At 43.9% G+C, this 18,632-nt stretch overlaps 1 protein-coding gene across 1 annotated transcript in view; it reads right to left on the reverse strand.

Annotated features, from left to right (window-relative positions):
- Positions 1-18,632, reverse strand: part of ANTXR1 (ANTXR cell adhesion molecule 1) — a 35,633-nt gene that overhangs the window by 7,350 nt on the left and 9,651 nt on the right. The window contains exons 6-14 of the mRNA XM_059490841.1: positions 17,763-17,842; positions 16,918-16,986; positions 16,280-16,360; positions 13,106-13,166; positions 12,199-12,297; positions 8,860-8,929; positions 8,563-8,641; positions 7,826-7,921; positions 3,260-3,301 (exon numbers count right to left, since the gene is read on the reverse strand). Of these exons, the coding sequence (XP_059346824.1) occupies positions 3,260-3,301; positions 7,826-7,921; positions 8,563-8,641; positions 8,860-8,929; positions 12,199-12,297; positions 13,106-13,166; positions 16,280-16,360; positions 16,918-16,986; positions 17,763-17,842 (677 nt within the window). The remainder of the gene's footprint in view (positions 1-3,259; positions 3,302-7,825; positions 7,922-8,562; positions 8,642-8,859; positions 8,930-12,198; positions 12,298-13,105; positions 13,167-16,279; positions 16,361-16,917; positions 16,987-17,762; positions 17,843-18,632) is intronic.

Below are 18,632 nucleotides of genomic sequence, written 5' to 3' on the forward strand. Positions count from 1 at the left end.
TCCAAAACTCAGGAGCTTTCCAAAACTGGAAAAGCCAAAAATACTTTGAAATTGAAACTCCCCATCAGGAAAACTGAAAATCTGGGTGGCGGCGGGAGGGGGGGGGGAAAGAAAAAAAAAATCCAAGAAAAACTCCGGTTTTCGCGGCATTTCAGTTTATCAAAACACAGAAACCGGGCTGCAAAGCGTGGCCTGAGCCAAGGCAAGGGTGAACAACTGGTCACAAGCACCAGGCTCTTCTCCTCAGAGCTGCTGAGGCTCTTTGCTGCAATCCAAAAAACTCGATATCTCTGCGTGAAGCTTGCCATGAGGATTTTTCTTGTTTAAAAAAAAAAAAAAAAAAAAAAAAGAAAAGAAAGGGAAAAAAAAAAGAAAAAAAGGAAAACAAAGAAAAAAATAAAAAGAAAAAAAAGGAAAAAAGAAAAAAAGGCAAAAAAGGAAGAAAAAAAAAGAAAAAAAGGAAGAAAATAAGAAAAAAGGAATAAAAAAGAAAGAAAAGGAAGAAAAAAAAGAACAAAAAAGGAAGAAAAAAAGGAATAAGGAAGAAAAGAAAAAAAAGAAAAAAGAAAAAAGGAAAAAAGAAAAAAGGAAAAAAAAAGAAAAAAAGGAAAAAGGGAAAAAAAAAAGGAAAAAAAAGAAAAAAGAGAAAAAAGTAAAGGAAAAAAAAAGAAAAGGAAAAAAAAAAGAAAAAAAGAAAAAGAAAAATAAAAAAAGAAAAAAAAAAAGAGAAAAAAGTGGAAGCGAAGCCATGGAAATATTTTCCTTCAGCAATTCTCTTTTCTCTCCCTTCAGCCCAGCACAGTCTGGACTCCTCACAACAGGAAATTCCAAGGTTTAGGAAATTTTCCCCACCAGCCCTGCGAGCCCGGGGCACAGCAGCGCAGCCACAAACAAAGGAGCCCCAGGTTTGCTGCAGCGGGGGCTGTTCGCATCTCTGCCAGGGCAGGGGAGCTTCTGCAGCCCCAAAAATGCCCCCAGAGCCCCCAGAACGCCCCCCTGGCTCCGTGCCCACCACACTGGGGGAGCTGGGAACGGCCGGGAGAGGCAGGAGCAGGGAAAACGCCCGAATTGCACATCCAGCACCCCAGTTTGGGATGATCCTCGGGCCCTGCCTGCCCCAGCTGCGCTCTCCTCCGCCTGGGGTTGGTACCCGAGGAGTTCCAGCTCCACGAGCAGCCCCAGGAGCGTTTGAGGATGCTGGGAATGGGCTGCGCAGAGCTTGGCGCCCTCCCAGCGCCACAATCCGCTCTGGATGGAGCTCGAGTTTCTTTTCGGAGCTGCGCTGCACAGTCGGGGAAGTGCTGGGTCGCAGAAAACAAAGATGTGCGCTTATCTCAGGGGCCTGGCTGGGCTCTGGACGCTGCGACCCTGACCCGAGGGAACCTCGTCTGTGGGTAACGCGAGGATAATTCAGGCTCCAAAGGGACAGCTGAGCCGCTCGGGGTAAGAACTCAAATTTGGCCAGATATTAAAAAAACAACAAAAAAAAAATTGGACAACTTACCCCTCTCCCCACCCTCATAATTATTTTCGCAGTTGTCCCTGCAGTGCCTGAATTTTGTCAGAATTCAGCATTTATGGAGAGCTCTGCCTGCACCGAGGGCTGAGCCACGGCGCGACAATCGCTGCTCCGTGCGAGGGATTCCTCGTTGAATTTTAGTGTGGGATTTCAGTTCAGGACTCATTTCTGCCACCCCCGGAGCCATTGCAAACCCCATGGCCACCCCCTGGTGACACTTTGGGGACGCTCTGGTGTTCCCAGGGAGCTGGGGAAGGTTTTGGTGCCTCTAAAGGGGTCCCAGAACCTTCTCCTCTGCAGCCTGGACAACTTCAGCTTCATCCGAGCTCATCCTTGAGACACAAACATGAAACTGAAATTTGGTTGTGAAACTGAAAATTGGTTATGAAACTGAAAATTGGCTATGAAACTGAAATTTGGCTGTGAAGCCGAAAATTGGTGATGAAGCTGAAAATTGGTTATGAAGCTGAAATTTGGCTGTGAAACTGAAAGTTGGTTATAAAACTGAAAATTGGTTATAAAACTGAAATTTGGCTATGAAGCTGAAATTTGGCCGTGAAGCTGAAATTTGGCCATGACACTGAAATTCATTTCAAATTCTTTTGGCTGTGAAGCTGAAATTTGGCTATGAAGCTGTAATTTGGCCATGAAACTGAAATCTGGCCTGAAACTGAAATTTGGCCCTGAAGCTGAAAATTGGCCATGACACTAAAATTCATTTGAAATTCATTTGGCTGTGAAACTAAAATTGAAGCTGAAATTTGGCTATGAAACTGAAATTTGTCTATGAAGCTGAAATTTGGCTATGAAATTGAAAATTGTCCATGACACTGAAAATTGGCTGTGTAACTGAAATATGTCTATGAAGCTGAAATTTGGCCGTGAAGCTGAAATTTGGCCATGACACTGAAATCTGGCTATGAAACTGAAATTTGGCCATGGAGCAGAGTTCAGTGAAACCTCTGAGAGCAGAGCTGCCTCCCTCCTTGTCAGAGAGCAATGCGTTCTCCTTCCTCCTGTGGCCTTCAGCTCCCAAACCTGCTGATGCAAGAATTCCTTTTTCGTTTTTTTTTTTTTTTTTTTTTTTTGTGTGGTTTTTTTTTTTTTTTTTGGCTTTTATGGCCAAGGATTTCGTGAGAAGAAAAGAATCCAACTGTAATCCAAGTGTAACCCTGCTGCTGCAGGGAAGGGGGATGTCTGCGAGGCGAAAAATGGATTTTAGGAAATCAACCCCATCTTCTATTTGTTTGGAGCAAAACAGAAAATCCTGGGTCAAGATTTTAGCTAAGTCGGAGTTAAACACAGGCTCAGGGGCTGTGTGTGTGAATCACACCTGAGTGCTCCGGCCAGGTGAGGAGGGATGGTCTGAGCTCTCCTTTCCTACCAGGTTTAATCAGCTTTTCTGAGGTGATTTAATCACCTTTTCTGGGGTGATTTGATCACCTTTTCTGAGGTGATTTGATCACCTTTTCTGGGGAGATTTGATCACCTTTTCTGGGGTGTTTGATCACCTTTTCTGGGGAGATTTGATCACCTTTCTGGGGTGATTTGATCACCTATTCTGAGTGATTTGATCCCCTTTTCTGGGGTGATTTGATCACCTTTTCTGGGGTGTTTGATCACCTTTTCTGGGGTGATTTGATCACCTATTCTGAGTGATTTAATCACCTTTTCTGGGGTGATTTGATCACTTTTTTCCGAGGACACTGACCAAAACCTTGTCCCCCAAGGGTCACTCACCTCGCTGTCCTCTGCAGGAGGAGGGGGAGGCTCCTTGATGATCTGGAAGATTAAAGAGAAAGGGAACCATAAATTGGTGTTTTGTTCCTCAAACGCACGGGGGAAAGCAGCAGGGTGTGCTGCTCTAGCCCTCCGTGGGAGCACAGCGTGGGCACGGGGTGCCTCTGTCACTCGGGGGAGCCCCAAAGCCACAGGGACATCCCCAGTGGCTATGACATTTTTCTGAAAAATCCTTTCTTTATTTACATGAATGTAAAATTAAAATAAACCTAAAACTATAAATATAGAAATAAAAATATTAAATATATAAATACTTATATAAATATAAAAATAAAACAAACCTAACCATAGAGATAAAATACAAATATATAAATATAAAAACATATTTATATAGATATATGTGAATATATAGATATATATGTATATGTATATATATATATCTACATCCCCAGTGACAGCCTGTGCTTATGATATTTTTCTGAAAAATCCTTTCTTTTATCTATATAAATATAAAATTAATATAAAACTAAAACCATAAATATATAAATACAAAATATTAAATATGTAATTTTTTATAAATATAAAAATAAAATAAACCTTATCATAGAGATATAAATATATAAATATATAATGTTAATATAAATATATAAATATAAAAATATATTTATATAGATATATGTAAATATATATATGTATATCTATTTACATATATATCGATTTACATAATACATTATACGCATATTTACATATATACATCTATTTACATCCCCAGTGACAGCCTGTAGCTATGATATTTTCTAAAAAAAATCCTTTCTTTATCTATATAAATATAAAAAAACATAAAACTATAAATATAAATATAGAAACACAAAATATTAAATGTATAAATATTTATATAAATATAAATTAAACCAAAACCGATAAATAGAATATAAATATATAAATATATGGATAAATATTTATATTTATATATATTCATATCTATATTATATATATTTATATCTATATATTTATGTATATGTATATTTACATTTATGTATAATTATATTATATATTATATTAATGCATATTTATATTTTTATATATTATATCATATTATATCATATTATATTATATTATATTATATTATATTATATTATATTATAGCATATTACAGTATATTATATTATATTGATGCATATTTATATTTTATATTCATAAATATATATTCATATATTTATGAATATAAAGATATAAATATAATATAAATATATAAATAGAAGATTAAATATAAATATAAGTGTAAATATAACCATATAAATTTAATACAAATATATAAATACAAATGTAAGCACATAGATCTGTGGCTGACTGAGGTTTCCAATGGAGCAGGGAGAGGCTCCAGGATTTCTCCATAGGAACCAGCCCGGGGCTGAGGGTGTGAGCGCATTATTTCATGCAGAAACTTTGCATGCAGGGCTTGGCAGCAGCTGCAGCCAATGGAGCCTCCAAGAGCAACAGAGACTTTCCAGGGGGGAGGGCAGGGACAATCATGAAAACTATTGAAACTACCAAAAAAACCCTGTGAAAATGACCCGAAAGGATCAAAACTGTCTCAATGACCAAAAATGACAAAGACCATGACAATGACCAAAAGTGATGAAAGCTACGAAAATGACCCAAACCAACGAAAACTGTGAAAATTACTCAGAACGGAGCTGAAAATCAGAATAACCCCTCCAGTTTTGGTCCAGCTGAGCGTCCAAGCACAATTCCCGAGCCAGCGCCAGTGCAGATCACACGCTCGGAATTGAGGCCGTGGCTCATTTCCATACATTTGCATTCCTCCCCATGGGCACACACAAACTGGCTGATTTCTGCAGGCAGATCAAGTGTTTTCTGTCACAGGCCAAAAGCGGGGGGAAAAAGGGACATTCCTGCCATTTTTGGGTGCTTTGCACTTCTCGGAGTGAATCGGCAGCAGGGGTTGGTGGATTTGGACGAGGCTGGAGATAAGGGAGTTCAGTCTCTGTGCCTTTGAGCTGTGTGACCTTTCAAAGTTCAAATTTTACAAAAAAAAAAAAAAAAAAAATCTCATTTCTGACTCGCCGAAGTTCAAATCTTACCAAGAAAAATCTCATTTCTGACTCGCTGCCCAGGCCTTCAAACAGCACAAAGCTTTTCCTTCTCCCCTTTGGGTTCTGACAGCTCCAGCTCCGGGGGCATGAAATCATCATTTTGGGGCACTGAAACCTTCATTTTGGGGCACTGAAACCTTCATTTTGGGGCTCAGAAATCCTCACTCTAGGGCACTGAAATCTTCATTTTGGGACAGTGAGACTCTCATTTTTGGGGCACTGAGATCCTCGTTTTGGGGTGCCAAGATCCTTATTTTGGGGCTCTGAAATCTTCATTTAGGGGCACTGACACACCCATTTTGGGGCTCACACTAAGCTCCTTGTTTTGGGGCTCAGAAACCCTCATTTTGGGGCACTGATATCCTAATTTTGGGACATTGAAACCCCTCATTTTGGAGCACTGAAACCCTCATTTTAGGACATTGAGACCCTCTTTTTGGGGCACTGAGATGCTAATTTTGGGACATTGAAACCCCTCATTTTTGAGGCATTGAGACCCTCATTTTGGGCCATTCAGACCCTTATTTTGGGCCATTCAGACCCTCATTTTGGGCTCGCACTGAGATGGATAACCCCACGGCAGAGCACAGCGATGCCACCACCCACCTGCAGGCAGGTTTCAAACATCGGGAATGATGAATTTCCTGCTACCCTGGGATTTCTGCGGCCGTTCAGGCACAGCAGAGGCTGAGCCCAGAATTTGCAGATCCCAGGAATGTGTCTGGGGTGTTTTCTGTGCTCTCTGAGTGTCCCTGGGGTTTCACATGATAAATGGGGCAATGTGGTTCTTGTCAGCGGAGATGTCTGCTCCAGGACGGGACAGATCATCGTTTAAATCCAAGCAAACAGCACAAAATAAGGAATAAAGGACTTTGCCTCCAATTAGGACTGGAGCTTGGAGGCGTGCTGTTAACTGGGCAGATTACTTTTGTCCTTAATTCCCTTCACTCCTCTGGAAAACACCGAATACATATTCTTGCTGTCTCAATAAACAAGGATTTTTAATGGCATTAACCACGATCCATCTGACTAATTTCCTTATTTTTTTTCCCCCCTTGCATATTTATAGTTTTGACCTCTCAGTCCTGTGACTGCTTCATATTTGAGGTATGAGCTGGGGAAAGGAACATTTCCTTTTTATTTCTGTCCTATCTGCTGTGCCTTCTCCTTGGAGATCTGCTGCTCCACACTTAAAAGCTAAAGCAAGCCTGTCCCAATTTCTTCAGCTGCAACAAAGCACAATCTTCTCCTTAGAGACAGAAACGAAATTTTGGAGGAATGAAAATTCAAAGAAATGAAATTTTAGAGGAATGAAAATTTGGAGAAATGGAATTTTGGAGAAATGGAATTTTTGGAGAAATGGAATTTTTGGAGAAATTCCCATCCCAGTACAGGGAGAGAGCATCCCAGTAAAGGGAGAGACCATCCTGCACAGGTATCCCGGGGAATTCTCCCATATTTTTATAACACCCTGCACAGGTATCCAGGGGAATCCTCCCATTTTCTGTAACATCCTGCACAGGTTTCAGGGGAATCCTCCCATATTTTAATAACATCCTGCACAGGTTTCAGGGGAATCCTCCCCATATTTTTGTAACATCCTGCACAGGTATCCAGGGGAATCCTCCCATATTTTAATAACATCCTGCACAGGTATCCAGGGGAATTGTGCCTGTGCATTGCACCAGGCACAGCCAAGAGCTGTTGTTGTTCTGACCTGCTAAGCAACAATTGCCTCTACTGTAAACTGCAGTGCTGGACTCCAGCCTCATCCCAGAGCCCCTGTGAGGCCAATAAAGCTGGATGCATTTGGAAAGAGCATTCCTCCATGGCCGAGGGCCAGGGGATGCTGGGCTCCAGATAAACCCCAGGGTGAGGGTTTATTATATTGTTGATGCAGCCCCTTCACTCCAGGGATGGAGCTGGCTCGGGCTCTTTCCTGGAGAACTGCTGCACACCGATGACTCCTCTCCAATCAAAGAGCGTGCCAAGAGCAATTTCAGCCTTCAGAAATGTGCTTGTCGCTCAGAAACAGATTTATCCTCGGCGAGGGAAGAGGCTGGTGTGTGTTTTTTCCCTTTTTCCCCCTGACACATCCCCAATTATCCCGGAGCCGTCCCCGGGCTGGGATCCAGGGCCATGTCTGTGGTTTGGTGACTCGAGGTCGCAGCTCTGGGCTGTTGTGCAAGGCAGCTCCTGTGCCCTCAGCTCACTCCCGAGAGCCCTGCATTGCTCCCTGTTCCATCCCTGCCAGCCTGGGCGCCCCTCATCACCCTTCACCTCTCATTTTACAGAGTTTTGGGGTGAGCAGAGCACAGGGAGCCATCCCGGCTGCTGACCCTCAGGATGCCCTCGCAGAGAGGTGAAGAAAAGAAGAGGAAGAGGAAGCTCTGCCTCCTCCCCCTGACTGCATTTGCTGAAGTGGTGCTGGTGATTTGGTGCCACTTACCACGGTGCAGCAGAGGGGCCAGAACCACCAGAGCAGAGCCAGGGCCAGCAGCAGGAACAGGATCAGCAAGGCGATGGCCAGGATGGTGCCATCAGACTGGGGAGAACACAGAGAGCAGAGTGTGACACCCCTGACACACCTGTGACACCCCTGGCACACCTGTGACACCCCTGGCACACCTGGCATCTGCTGGTGCAGAAGAAATTTCTGGAGAACCTGCACCAAGGCAGCCTGATCTTTGCCCAGGAGCACAAACAATGTGGAATGAAGAGGGAAAAACGAGGATGGGACTTGATAATAACCTAAAGAGGAATTGGGCAATGAACTCCAATATGTAAATGGAGCAGAATTATAAAAGCGACAGAGCCTGCGACCTGTTGGGAATTTGGGACCATTTTGGGTCGTCTTGGGACCATTTTGGTTCATCTTGGGTCCATTTTGTGCCATCTTGGGTTCATTTTGTGCCCATTTTGGGTCATCTTGGGTGCAGCCCTGGCTGGGCTCTTGTGCTACCCAAGGTGGACCCATAGATAATAAATTTTAATAAATCCCTGCTTTATTCTGTAACTCTGCTCTAGGTCAGCCTCCCCAAGCCTGTCCCAGCCCAGACCTGGAGCCTGAGGTGTTCACTGAAGGCTTGGCCACCTTGTGGCACGCAAGACACCCAAAATGTCACATTGCCACACGTCCAAAGCCCCCTTTGCACCCCCAGGAGCATTTCAGGGACCCCAACTCACACAGTGCGTGCTGGAGATGATGACAGAGCTGGAGATGAAGCTCAGCCCATCGTTCATGCTCACTTGCAGAGCTGCTTCCCTGGAAAAAGCAGAAACAGGTCAGGACAGCTCCTGCCCAGCCCTCTGTCTGGTGCCCTGGGTGCTCAGAAATCCTCGTGTGCAGATAATTGGCACAGCTGGCACTGAGCACCAGGGTATGGCAGCTTGGGGGCCAAATAAGAGGAAAACAGAATTCAGAGATGAGACCCAGCCCCATCTCCCCACGGGCAGGTGAATTTTGGGGCAGCAAAAACCTACATGCCAACTTCCCTGAGCACAGGTGCTGGGCACAGCAGGTAGGTGTCCTCCACCACGAAAGGCTTCTCATCTGCAGAGGGGGAACAGGGGGGTTAGTGCCACATCACCCACACAGGCCTCAAAGAGAAAGTTTAAATGAGGCATTTCCTTGCCTTTGATGCATAAACGGGACGGGGGGTGAGGACATTAGGATGTCTGTACATTACAGAAGTTAGGATATAGGTGAATCAGGATATAGGTAAATCAGGATATCTGCGCATTACAGAAATCAAGATATAGGTACATTAGGATATAGGTAAATCAGGATATCCGTACCTTACAGAAATTAGGATATAGGTAAATCAGGATATCTGTACCTTACAGAAATTAGGACATCTCTACATTAGGATATCTGTACCTTACAGAAATTAGGATATCTCTACATCAGGATATCTGTACCTTACAGAAATTAGGATATAGGTACTTTAGCATATAGGTGAATTAGGATACAGGTAAATTAGGCTATCTCTACATTACAGAAATTAGGATATAGATACATTAGGATATCTGTATATTAGGATATCTGTACAATATAGAAGTTAGGATATAGGTACATTGGGATATCTGTACATTACAGAAATCAGGATATCTGTACCTTAGGATTTCCTGTATATTAGGATATCTGTACATTACAGAAGTTAGGATATAGGAGTATTAGGATATTAGGATATGGGTACATTAGGATATCTGTACATTATAGAAAATGCTGCATTTTAAGGCAGAAGCCTCTGAAGCTCAGCTAAACCTTCCAGCCCGAACCTCACTGCTTTAAAAGTGATGGGAGAAACTCCCCAGAGCCTGAGGAGCGCTGGGTGATGCTCCTGCCCTGCAGCCTGGAGCCAGGGCTCTGTGGCACTGGGGACACCGGGGCTGCCCACCCCTTTCCCAGCCCTCTGCGTGAGCTGGGCTCTCCTCACCCTGATTTATGAGCACATCATGAACTTATCACGTTGTCTCGGTGCACACGCACGCCAAGAAAACGAAGATCAGCGCCTTGTTTTCCCTTTGCTGAGGAGAGGGGGCCAAACCTGCTCCGTGCCAGCACCCACACAACAAAAGCTGCTTCGTCCTGCCAGGCCTTTCACTCGGCTCTCCCGGGTTTTTGTTTCTGTTTCTGCCCCTGCCATCAGCCCCTCTGGAAGCTTTACTGAGCTGCAGGCACAGATCAGTTTGTGTGGAGGATGTTTTGTGCTCGGCCACAAAAATGAGCTGCGCCCCAAACAAAGGAGCGCCCGCCTGGTTTGCATAACTCTGCCTGAAAGCTCACCCAGGACAGCAGACAAAGCAGGATTCCCATCCCCTGCTCGGCTGCAGGACAGATTCCCGCAGCCCAGAGAGGGGCTGCCTGTAAAACCCCCCCAGAACGACCCAAACTGGCTCTGAGCAGAGCGCAGGAGGGTCAAACCTCCCCAAAAAAGCCAATTCTGGGCTCTGTGGGTGCCCCTCCAAGCAGGTGCCTGGCACTCCTGCACCTGAGCAGCTCAGGGCAGCCTGGAAAACCCATCACTCCCAGCAAGAGAAAATCATTCCTTGTGCCATTAGCAGGGGTGGGACCTTCTGGCAAGGCAGGACCTGGAATATTTCCTGACCCTCATCATTAAAAAATAAAGCTTCGATGTATGCAGGATGCTTTGAGAGCAAGCCTCAAATGAAAGAGCAAGCTTCAAATAAACCACCCCAAGACAGCAACAAAAACAGACAAAAGGGGGGAAAAGGAAAGGGAAGGAAAGGGGAAAGGGGGAAAAGAAAAAGGGGGGAAAGAAAAGGGGGGGGAAAGGAAAAGGGGGGGAAAAGGGGGAAAAAGGAAAAGGGGGAGAGCCTGCTGCTGAACATTGCTCTGATCACTGCTCTACCCAGCCAAATACCCCTCATGCTTTCTGCAGATGTTCCTTTTATTTTACCCTGAACGTTCTGAGTCTCTGCTCCCTCACCTGCCCCCTTTCCCTGCCAGTAATCCCAATAAAACCCCATTAGCTCATGCCTTTAACCTCAGCACGTCCCAGCCCTGCTCTCTGCGCCTCATCTGGGATAATTTAAGGTTTCAGGAACTGTTGGCTTAGTGTTATCTTTAGAAATACCTCCCCTCCCCGATGCAATCAGAGGCAAACAAAGGCAGCTGAGCTTTCCAGCCTCCAGGAGGTTTCCATAAAATCCTGGTTCAGCTCTCTCAGGGAGAGGGTTTGGGTTGTGTCACCTCAGATGGGCCAAAACGCCTCCCTCATTCCCTGCCCCACCCACCAGGGAACTGCTAAATGAAAGGAAAAATTATAAATATATTTTTAAAGTCTTTACTATTATTATTATTATTATTATTATTATTATTATTCTATTAAAAACTATCAAAGTGAGACATAAACATTAAGGAATTTAGGGATTTTAGAGGAGCTAAGGTTTTAGTCAGAGATAAGCTTTATGGGAGTTAACTAAAATAAATGGGTAGGCCTTGATGAAGTTAAGAGTTAGTAGTTAACTAATAATTGATTGCTTGTCAGCACAATGTTTGGCTAGCTGGGTTTGTAATACAGAATTATAAGAATCTATTCTTATAGAAGAATATAGGAATTGATAAATGGCTTCTAGGAACATAAGGCAATTGTTTTTTAGGAACGTAAGACAATTGTTTTTAGGAACATAAGACAATTGTGGCCTCCTCTGTTCTGAAATCAACTGAAAACAGGGAATGGGCGTTCTACCAAGGGTTCATTTGTCATATTTGCATTGAAAAGGCAGAAAGGTCAGAAGGAGGAAGATTTCATTTACTTCCTCATTTTGGGACCCCTCACCATCAAAGGGACCCATTTTAAGGGACAAACTACTCATGCTTAATGGCTTTTGAACTAATTACGATATGGAGCAGGGGATGGGATGTACCAAAGTTATGAATATGCATTTGTATTTTGGATATTCAATACTTGTATGGATAAAAGGGCTCTGTAATCACCTGTAAATTGGGTGTGTATTTGGGAGCTATCCCACAATAAACAAACACTTCCTAACTCTAAACTGTTAGAGAGTTTTTGGATATTGGTACCAGATCAATATCCTTATTGGGAATGGGATGTACCAAAGCCATGAATTTGTATTTCTACTTTGGGTATTCAGTACTTGCACAGATGAAAGGGCTCTGTAATCACCTGTAAACTGCAGTGTGTGTTTGGGAGCTATCCCACAATAGACACACACTTTCTAACTTTAAGCTGTCACAGAGTTCTTGCCCGTCACAGTTGGGTACCAGTGCCAGATATCCACACCAATATCCATATTTTTTTAACAGATGAGGGGAGTTTCAGCGCTCCTTACTGAGGGTGAGGGTGTCGTTGATCCTGAAGCTGCACAGCACCCTGTCCACGCTGCGGGCGTGCCGGAACCCGTTCCCCCTGACCACCACCTGGAAGGACTCTGCCAAAACATCCAGCGTCAGCACATCCAGCCACAAACACCAGGGCTTTGTGTCCAAAAAGGAGACACGGGAGCCCTTTGATTTTCTCCAACAAAGGGAGAGCCCGTGGGGCATCCCCTGGGGTCTCTCTGATTTTTGGAGGATGCAGCCTCCCTTTTTATCCCAATTTCCAGCCACATTTCTCTTCTCTCTTTCCCCATTTCTGAGGTACTTGAGAGGTTCAGACTTCCTGATCCCAAAGATTCCCCTCTAATGTACAACCCTCCCCTTTAATTTTTAATTCTTACTGAATTTAGGGGTTTTTTTCCCCATTTCTGAGGTACTTGAGAGGTTCAGACTTCCTGATCCCAAAGATTTCCCCCTAATGCACAACTCTCCCTTTTCATTTTTAATTCTTACTGAATTTAGGGGTTTTCCCCCATTGCTTCTTCCATCTTTAACGTCCAATTTCATTTATCAGCAAACCCAAAGTTTATTCGTAAAAGCAAATATTCTTTTTCCATTCACCAATCAGTGGAATCCTTCCCATTATTCCTTTCATTTCTCAATGCTGGTTTTATCCACCACAGTTTGTAAAGACAAACCCCTCATTCCTCTCAGGCAGGAATTCAGGCCTTTTCTGTAAGAAAATCCCATTTGACACCACTTGGCAGAAGTGGGGCAGTGCAAACTGCCCTGAAAGAGAAACTCACCCCAAAACAGAGGTGAAATTTGGTAATCAGTGAATGTGGCGCTCTCCAGCAGTTAGAGATGGACTGAACATTGTATTTTGGGCAACAAGGAGAACACGGGCTGGCTCATACTCACCCCCTGCGCAGATGCTGGAGGGCTCTGCTGCCAGGATCTCGATGCAGGACTTCTTCAAAATCTGAGAGAGACAAAATGCGAATTTCCTCAGCGTGGTTCCCACGGAGACAGAGATGGAAATGGAGATGTGGAAACGACCCCTGAACCCCGCAGAGCAATCCACACTGGGGCACAGTTCCAGCCCTGGGCTCCCACCCTGAACCCCCCAAACAGGTCCCAGGGCCCCCCTGGGCTGTGCCAGGGTGAGGGTGCCAGGCTCTCCCCTGCCCCTTTGTGCCCCGTTCTCTGCAATAATTCTGAAATTATTGCTCATTACCTGCAGCCCCCCGGGGCTGTGGGGGCATCGCTCAAGTGTGGACTCAAACCAGGCTCAAACATCTCCAGTTTAAGCTGAACTGTTCAGCCAGAGAGTCCTTGGGAGGGCTGGCCCTGCCTTTAAGCACTTTATTGCACTGATTTGCTTGGCTCAGGCTTGGCTCTCAGAGCAGAGGCATTATTTATTGTTTATTCATTTTATTTATAATTCATTATTTATTTATTTTTATTATCGATTATTATTAACTATTATTTATTATCTATGTTATTATTTATATATACTATTTATTATTAATTTTTATTAGGTTTATTTATTTATTATTTCTTATCTATGTTATCATTTATTTATATTATGTATCATTAATTTTATTATTTAGTTTTTAGGTATAATTTATTATTTTATCATGTTATTATTTACTTGTTAATTATTATTTATTTATTATTATCTATGCTATTATTTCTTTATAGTATTTATTATTTTAATTATTTAGTTTTTAGGTATTTATTAATTATGTTCTTATTTATTTAATATATTATTTATTATTTATTCAATTACTTATTTTATTATATATTATTATTCATTATTTATTATCTATGTTATTACTTATATTCACTACTTATTATTTATTTTTATGGAGGTTTTATTTATTATGTATTTAATATATTATTATTATTGTTAATAATAATAATAATAATAATAATAATAATAATAATAATAATAATAATAATAATAATAATAATAATAATAATAATAATAATGCTGGGGGTGCTCAGCTCCCAGAGCCCAGCAAACGCCAGCCAAGCATCCTTGGGTGACTCAAACCCAGCACCAAAACTATTTTCCCAACTTTAAACTGAAACATCTGCGAGGGAAGAACAGCAACCAATGCAACAAACCCTGTCAGGAAAGGAGAATTTTTGGGTTTTGTTTATACCTAATTGCAAAAGCCACTCCTAGAGCCAGGCTTTGCTTCTTGGAACATTTAGACAGGAATTTGAAGGTTTAAAACATTGAGACAGAAGTTTTACTGAGAAAGCAGAGCTGGAAGTACCAGGGGGCTGGAGGATGCTCTGAGCTGGTGCAGCCCGACAGGTGAGGAGAGAGGAGATTTGCAGCAACAAGGTTGTACAGGAACTGTCGGGTGGGGAAAAAGAGAAAGTCAGCAGCTGAGAACAGAACTGGAGCATTCAAAACAGGAGAATTTAAAATAGAAGCGTTTAAAAGATGAGAATTTAAAATAGAAGAATTTAAAACAGAATAAGGGAAAACCACAGAGAATGTAAAATACAATCAGCACTTTTTAAAATGAAGTAAAGCCCCCCATGATTAAATTCGAGACGAATGACCTCTGCCCAGCCATTCACAAACATTCCTGCTGGCTCGGAGGGGGGAATTGCAGGTGTCTCATTTGGATGATGCAGATCCCCCAGTCCAGTCTAACCCCTTTACATGACCATTAAATCTGCCCCTAAACACTTCCACGGTGCCAACTGCAATATTTATTTTGATTTAGATTAAGTTTCCAAGCACACATCCTAACTCAAAGTGCAGAATTAGTGCAAAAGGACCAAAATTACAATTGCAGCACAGGGCTCCTTTTGGCAAGGGAAGAGGGACCTGATTTTCCAGGAATCCAGAGATTGTCTGTTATTCTCTGGGTGATCAATGCCCTCCTTGCCATTCCTTTCACCCACAAAACCTCTTCCCTTCTCCCAGGCTGCTGCAGGGATCCATCCCTGTGCCCTTCCCTCCTTCCCAAAACGGGAATTTTCCCTCCCCTCTCAGCTGGAGCAGCTCCTGGAGGTTGAAAAATCACAACTGGAAGGGGAGGCAGAGCTGGGATTCATTAAAAACAGCTGCGGAGGGAATGCAGGGCTGGGGAGCCAAGCATTGCTGTGCTGCTGTTGTTGTTGTGCTGCTCTCTGAAATAAATGAAATAAATGAAATAAATGAAATAAATGAAAGAGCACTGGGAAAACTGGGGGGAAAAATTGGGGGAAAAATGGGGGGGAAACTCTCTTCACAGGGTAGGAAGACAAAGCAATTCCTTCTCTAGCTGGGGACCAAGGACAACCACCCAAATCTCAGGCCCAAGAACATAAACATGGTGGAATGAAGAGAGAACACAAGGAGGATGGGACTTCATAACCTAAATCTGTAATTAGGAAATTAACTCCAATATGTAAATAGAGCAGAACTTGTAAAAGTGACAGACCTTGTGACCTGTTGCCCATTTTGGTTCATCCTGGGTTCATTTTGTGCCCATTTTGGTTCATCTTGGGTTCACTTTGTGCCCATTTTGGTTCATCTTGGGTTCATTTTGCACCCATTTTGGTTCATCTTGGGTTCATTTTGCACCCATTTTGGTTCATCCTGGCTCCATTTTGGTTCATCTTGGGTTCATTTTGTGCCCATTTTGGTTCATCCTGGCTCCATTTTGGTTCATCTTGGGTTCATTTTGTGTCCATTTTGGTTCATCTTGGGTTCATTTTGCGCCCATTTTGGTTCATCCTGGCTCCATTTTGGTTCATCTTGGGTTCATTTTGTGCCCATTTTGGTTCATTCTGGGCGCAGCCCTGGCTGGGCTCTGGTGCTGCCCAAGGTGGATCCATGCAGGAGATCCTTTTAATCAATCCCTGCTTTATTCTGTAACTCTGCTCTAGCCCAGCCTCCCCCAGGCACCACAGGAATGGGGAAACTGGGCCCTATTGACAAATTCCACCCCAAAGCAGCATTTGAGCACAGACCAAGGCTGCTCCCCTTGGCCTGAGCGATGCAGTGAATTATTTTCCAGCGGGCTCTGGTGATCACAGGAAAACCCAAGCTCAGGAGTGCAACCAGTGGGTGGCAATACTCACAGAGTCGATGATGCCCTGCAGGGCCTCAAAGCCATCGTTGACAGGGAACACGTGGTCTCTGCTGTCAGCAATCCGGGCGAGCTGCCACAGGGGGACAAACGGAACAGAAATGCAGAGGGGGACATCAATTAGCCTGCAGGCAGATAATTAACGCTTCCCCAGATTGCAAATAAAACCCTCCAATGCTCAGCTGCTCTCTCTGGGGTGCCCCTGCGAGGCAACACAGGGAATAAACCACAGGTGGTTTATTGGGCAGGAAAATGTTTGTCCTGTTAGCCTGGTTTGTTTGTAAATCAGGGATTTCTCAGATCAGGGATCAGAAAGGATTTGGAGACAAGGCACAACATGGTTTTCACTGGTACCCAGGGGCTAATGATCTTTAGGGCAAACCCAAAACAGGTTGGACTCCATAATCATGGAGGCATTTTCCAACCTTAACTCTTCCAAAATTCCTTGAAATTGGCCTGATCCAGCTCTCCTGTCAGGACAGGGATTTTTTTTACTGGGCCTGTGTTCAGGGAGGAGCCAGGCAGACACCAGGGGATGCTTTGTGGAGGTTGGAAGGGCTCAGGGAGCATTGAGAACCTCTGTGGTGATGAGGAGGAGCCTCCTGCAGGCTGCCAGGGCTGGGGTCTCACCTGGGTCTCGTTGAAGTCCTTCACCCCCACGCAGTACACGGTGGCCCCCAGGTCCCTGGAGCGGTTGGCCTGCAGGGGACAGGGGCACAGCAGGGTCACCAACGGTGGGGAACCCTTAAAATCACAGAAAAGCTGCAAAGGCAGGCCTCAGGGACAGCAGAACTGTGATTAGAGCTAAGCAGGAGCCATGAGATTGGTCAGCAGAAAAGTTCTGTGAGATGTACAAAGTAAGGACAAATGTTGGTTTTACTCTACAAACCCAATTCTTGTTGTTGCTGTTGGATTTAATGCTGCCCTTTGGACAGACTGAGAGGGAAAGCTCTGTCCATAGCAAACCCATGCAGAAATTCCCTCTGCCAAGTTTAGGTCACCCTGGTTTGACTGGCAAGGGCCAATTGCTCATCTCTGCAGGGAGAATATCCAAAGGAACATTGGGGATGCTGAGAACGTGTGCTTGAACCCCAGGGATGTTTGTGTCAATGCCAGGCTGGCTGATCTGAGGGAGTTTCTGATGTGGCAGAAGCCACCACCCTCCCTCTGCAGTCCTGACTTTGTGTGAGGGGAGAAAAGCAAAGTGAAAGTGAGAATATTCAGCATTTCCCAGAACAATCCAGTAAACGCTGAGAGTTTTCAGCTGTGAACAATTTGTCCTCCTGTGTTTATTTTGAACTGGAGGTTTTAACCCCTCTCCTTCCCCCTGAGCAGCCTCAGCTGGGGTGGCTCAGGGTGTTGTCCTTTGGGTTCCTGTCTGCAGAGCACCCAAGTGGAGATTTCTCACTGGGAAAAAGCTTCTCCTCATCCTCTGCATTCCCCTGCCTCCCTGGCCATGAAATAAAGCCACTTACCTCCCTCTCAGAGTAGAAAAACAGATCCTCGTGGAGCTCCCCATCTGTCAGTGCAATGATGACACTGGCAGTCCTGTAACCTGAACACACAAACCTCCTTAGTGCTGGCTTTGCTAAACCACCTCAGAAAGCATCCTTGGGTTTGTTAAACCACCCCAGAAAGCATCCTTGGGTTTGATAAACCATCTCAGAAAGCATCCTTGGGTTTGCAAAACCACCTCAAAAAGCATCCTTGGGTTTGTTAAACCACCTCAGAAAGCACCTTTTGGTTTGCTAAACCACCTCAGAGAGCATCCTTGGGTTTGTTAAACCATCTCAGAAAGCATCCTTGGGTTTGCAAAACCACCTCAAAGAGCATCCTTGGGTTTGCTAAACCACCTCAGAAAGCACCTTTTGGTTTGCAAAACCACCCCAGAAAATATTCTTTGGTTTGCTAAACCATCTCAAGAACATCCTGGTGGCATTCCAGGCCAGGGAATGAGGCTGCAGCCACCAAAAATCCCAATTTGCTCCCAGTTAGCTCCTGGTTTTATTCCTGCTCTCAGTACCAGAAATCCAGAGGGGCTTTTCCAGCTGGTGACAAAAAGCTCAATTGGGATTTAAACAAAGATAGTGGGGAAAGGGCCTAAAAATCTTCAAGATCCCTGAGCAACATTTCAGGAACATCATAAAACCTTTGCAGCCTTCCCTTGCAAACCAGAAAGATTTTACATCCATTACAGGGAAGGAAAGGACATTTTTCCAGTTGTCTGCACCAGTCCCTGCAAGAACAGGAGACACCCCCACCCTTCCCACAGCAAAGCTGCATTTATTTTTTTTTTTACATCTGTTAAAGTTATCAATCAAAAAGAAAGAGAAAAAAACCAAACA

Source organism: Ammospiza nelsoni, chromosome 30, assembly GCF_027579445.1.
Source record: "Ammospiza nelsoni isolate bAmmNel1 chromosome 30, bAmmNel1.pri, whole genome shotgun sequence".
Taxonomy (NCBI): domain Eukaryota; kingdom Metazoa; phylum Chordata; class Aves; order Passeriformes; family Passerellidae; genus Ammospiza; species Ammospiza nelsoni.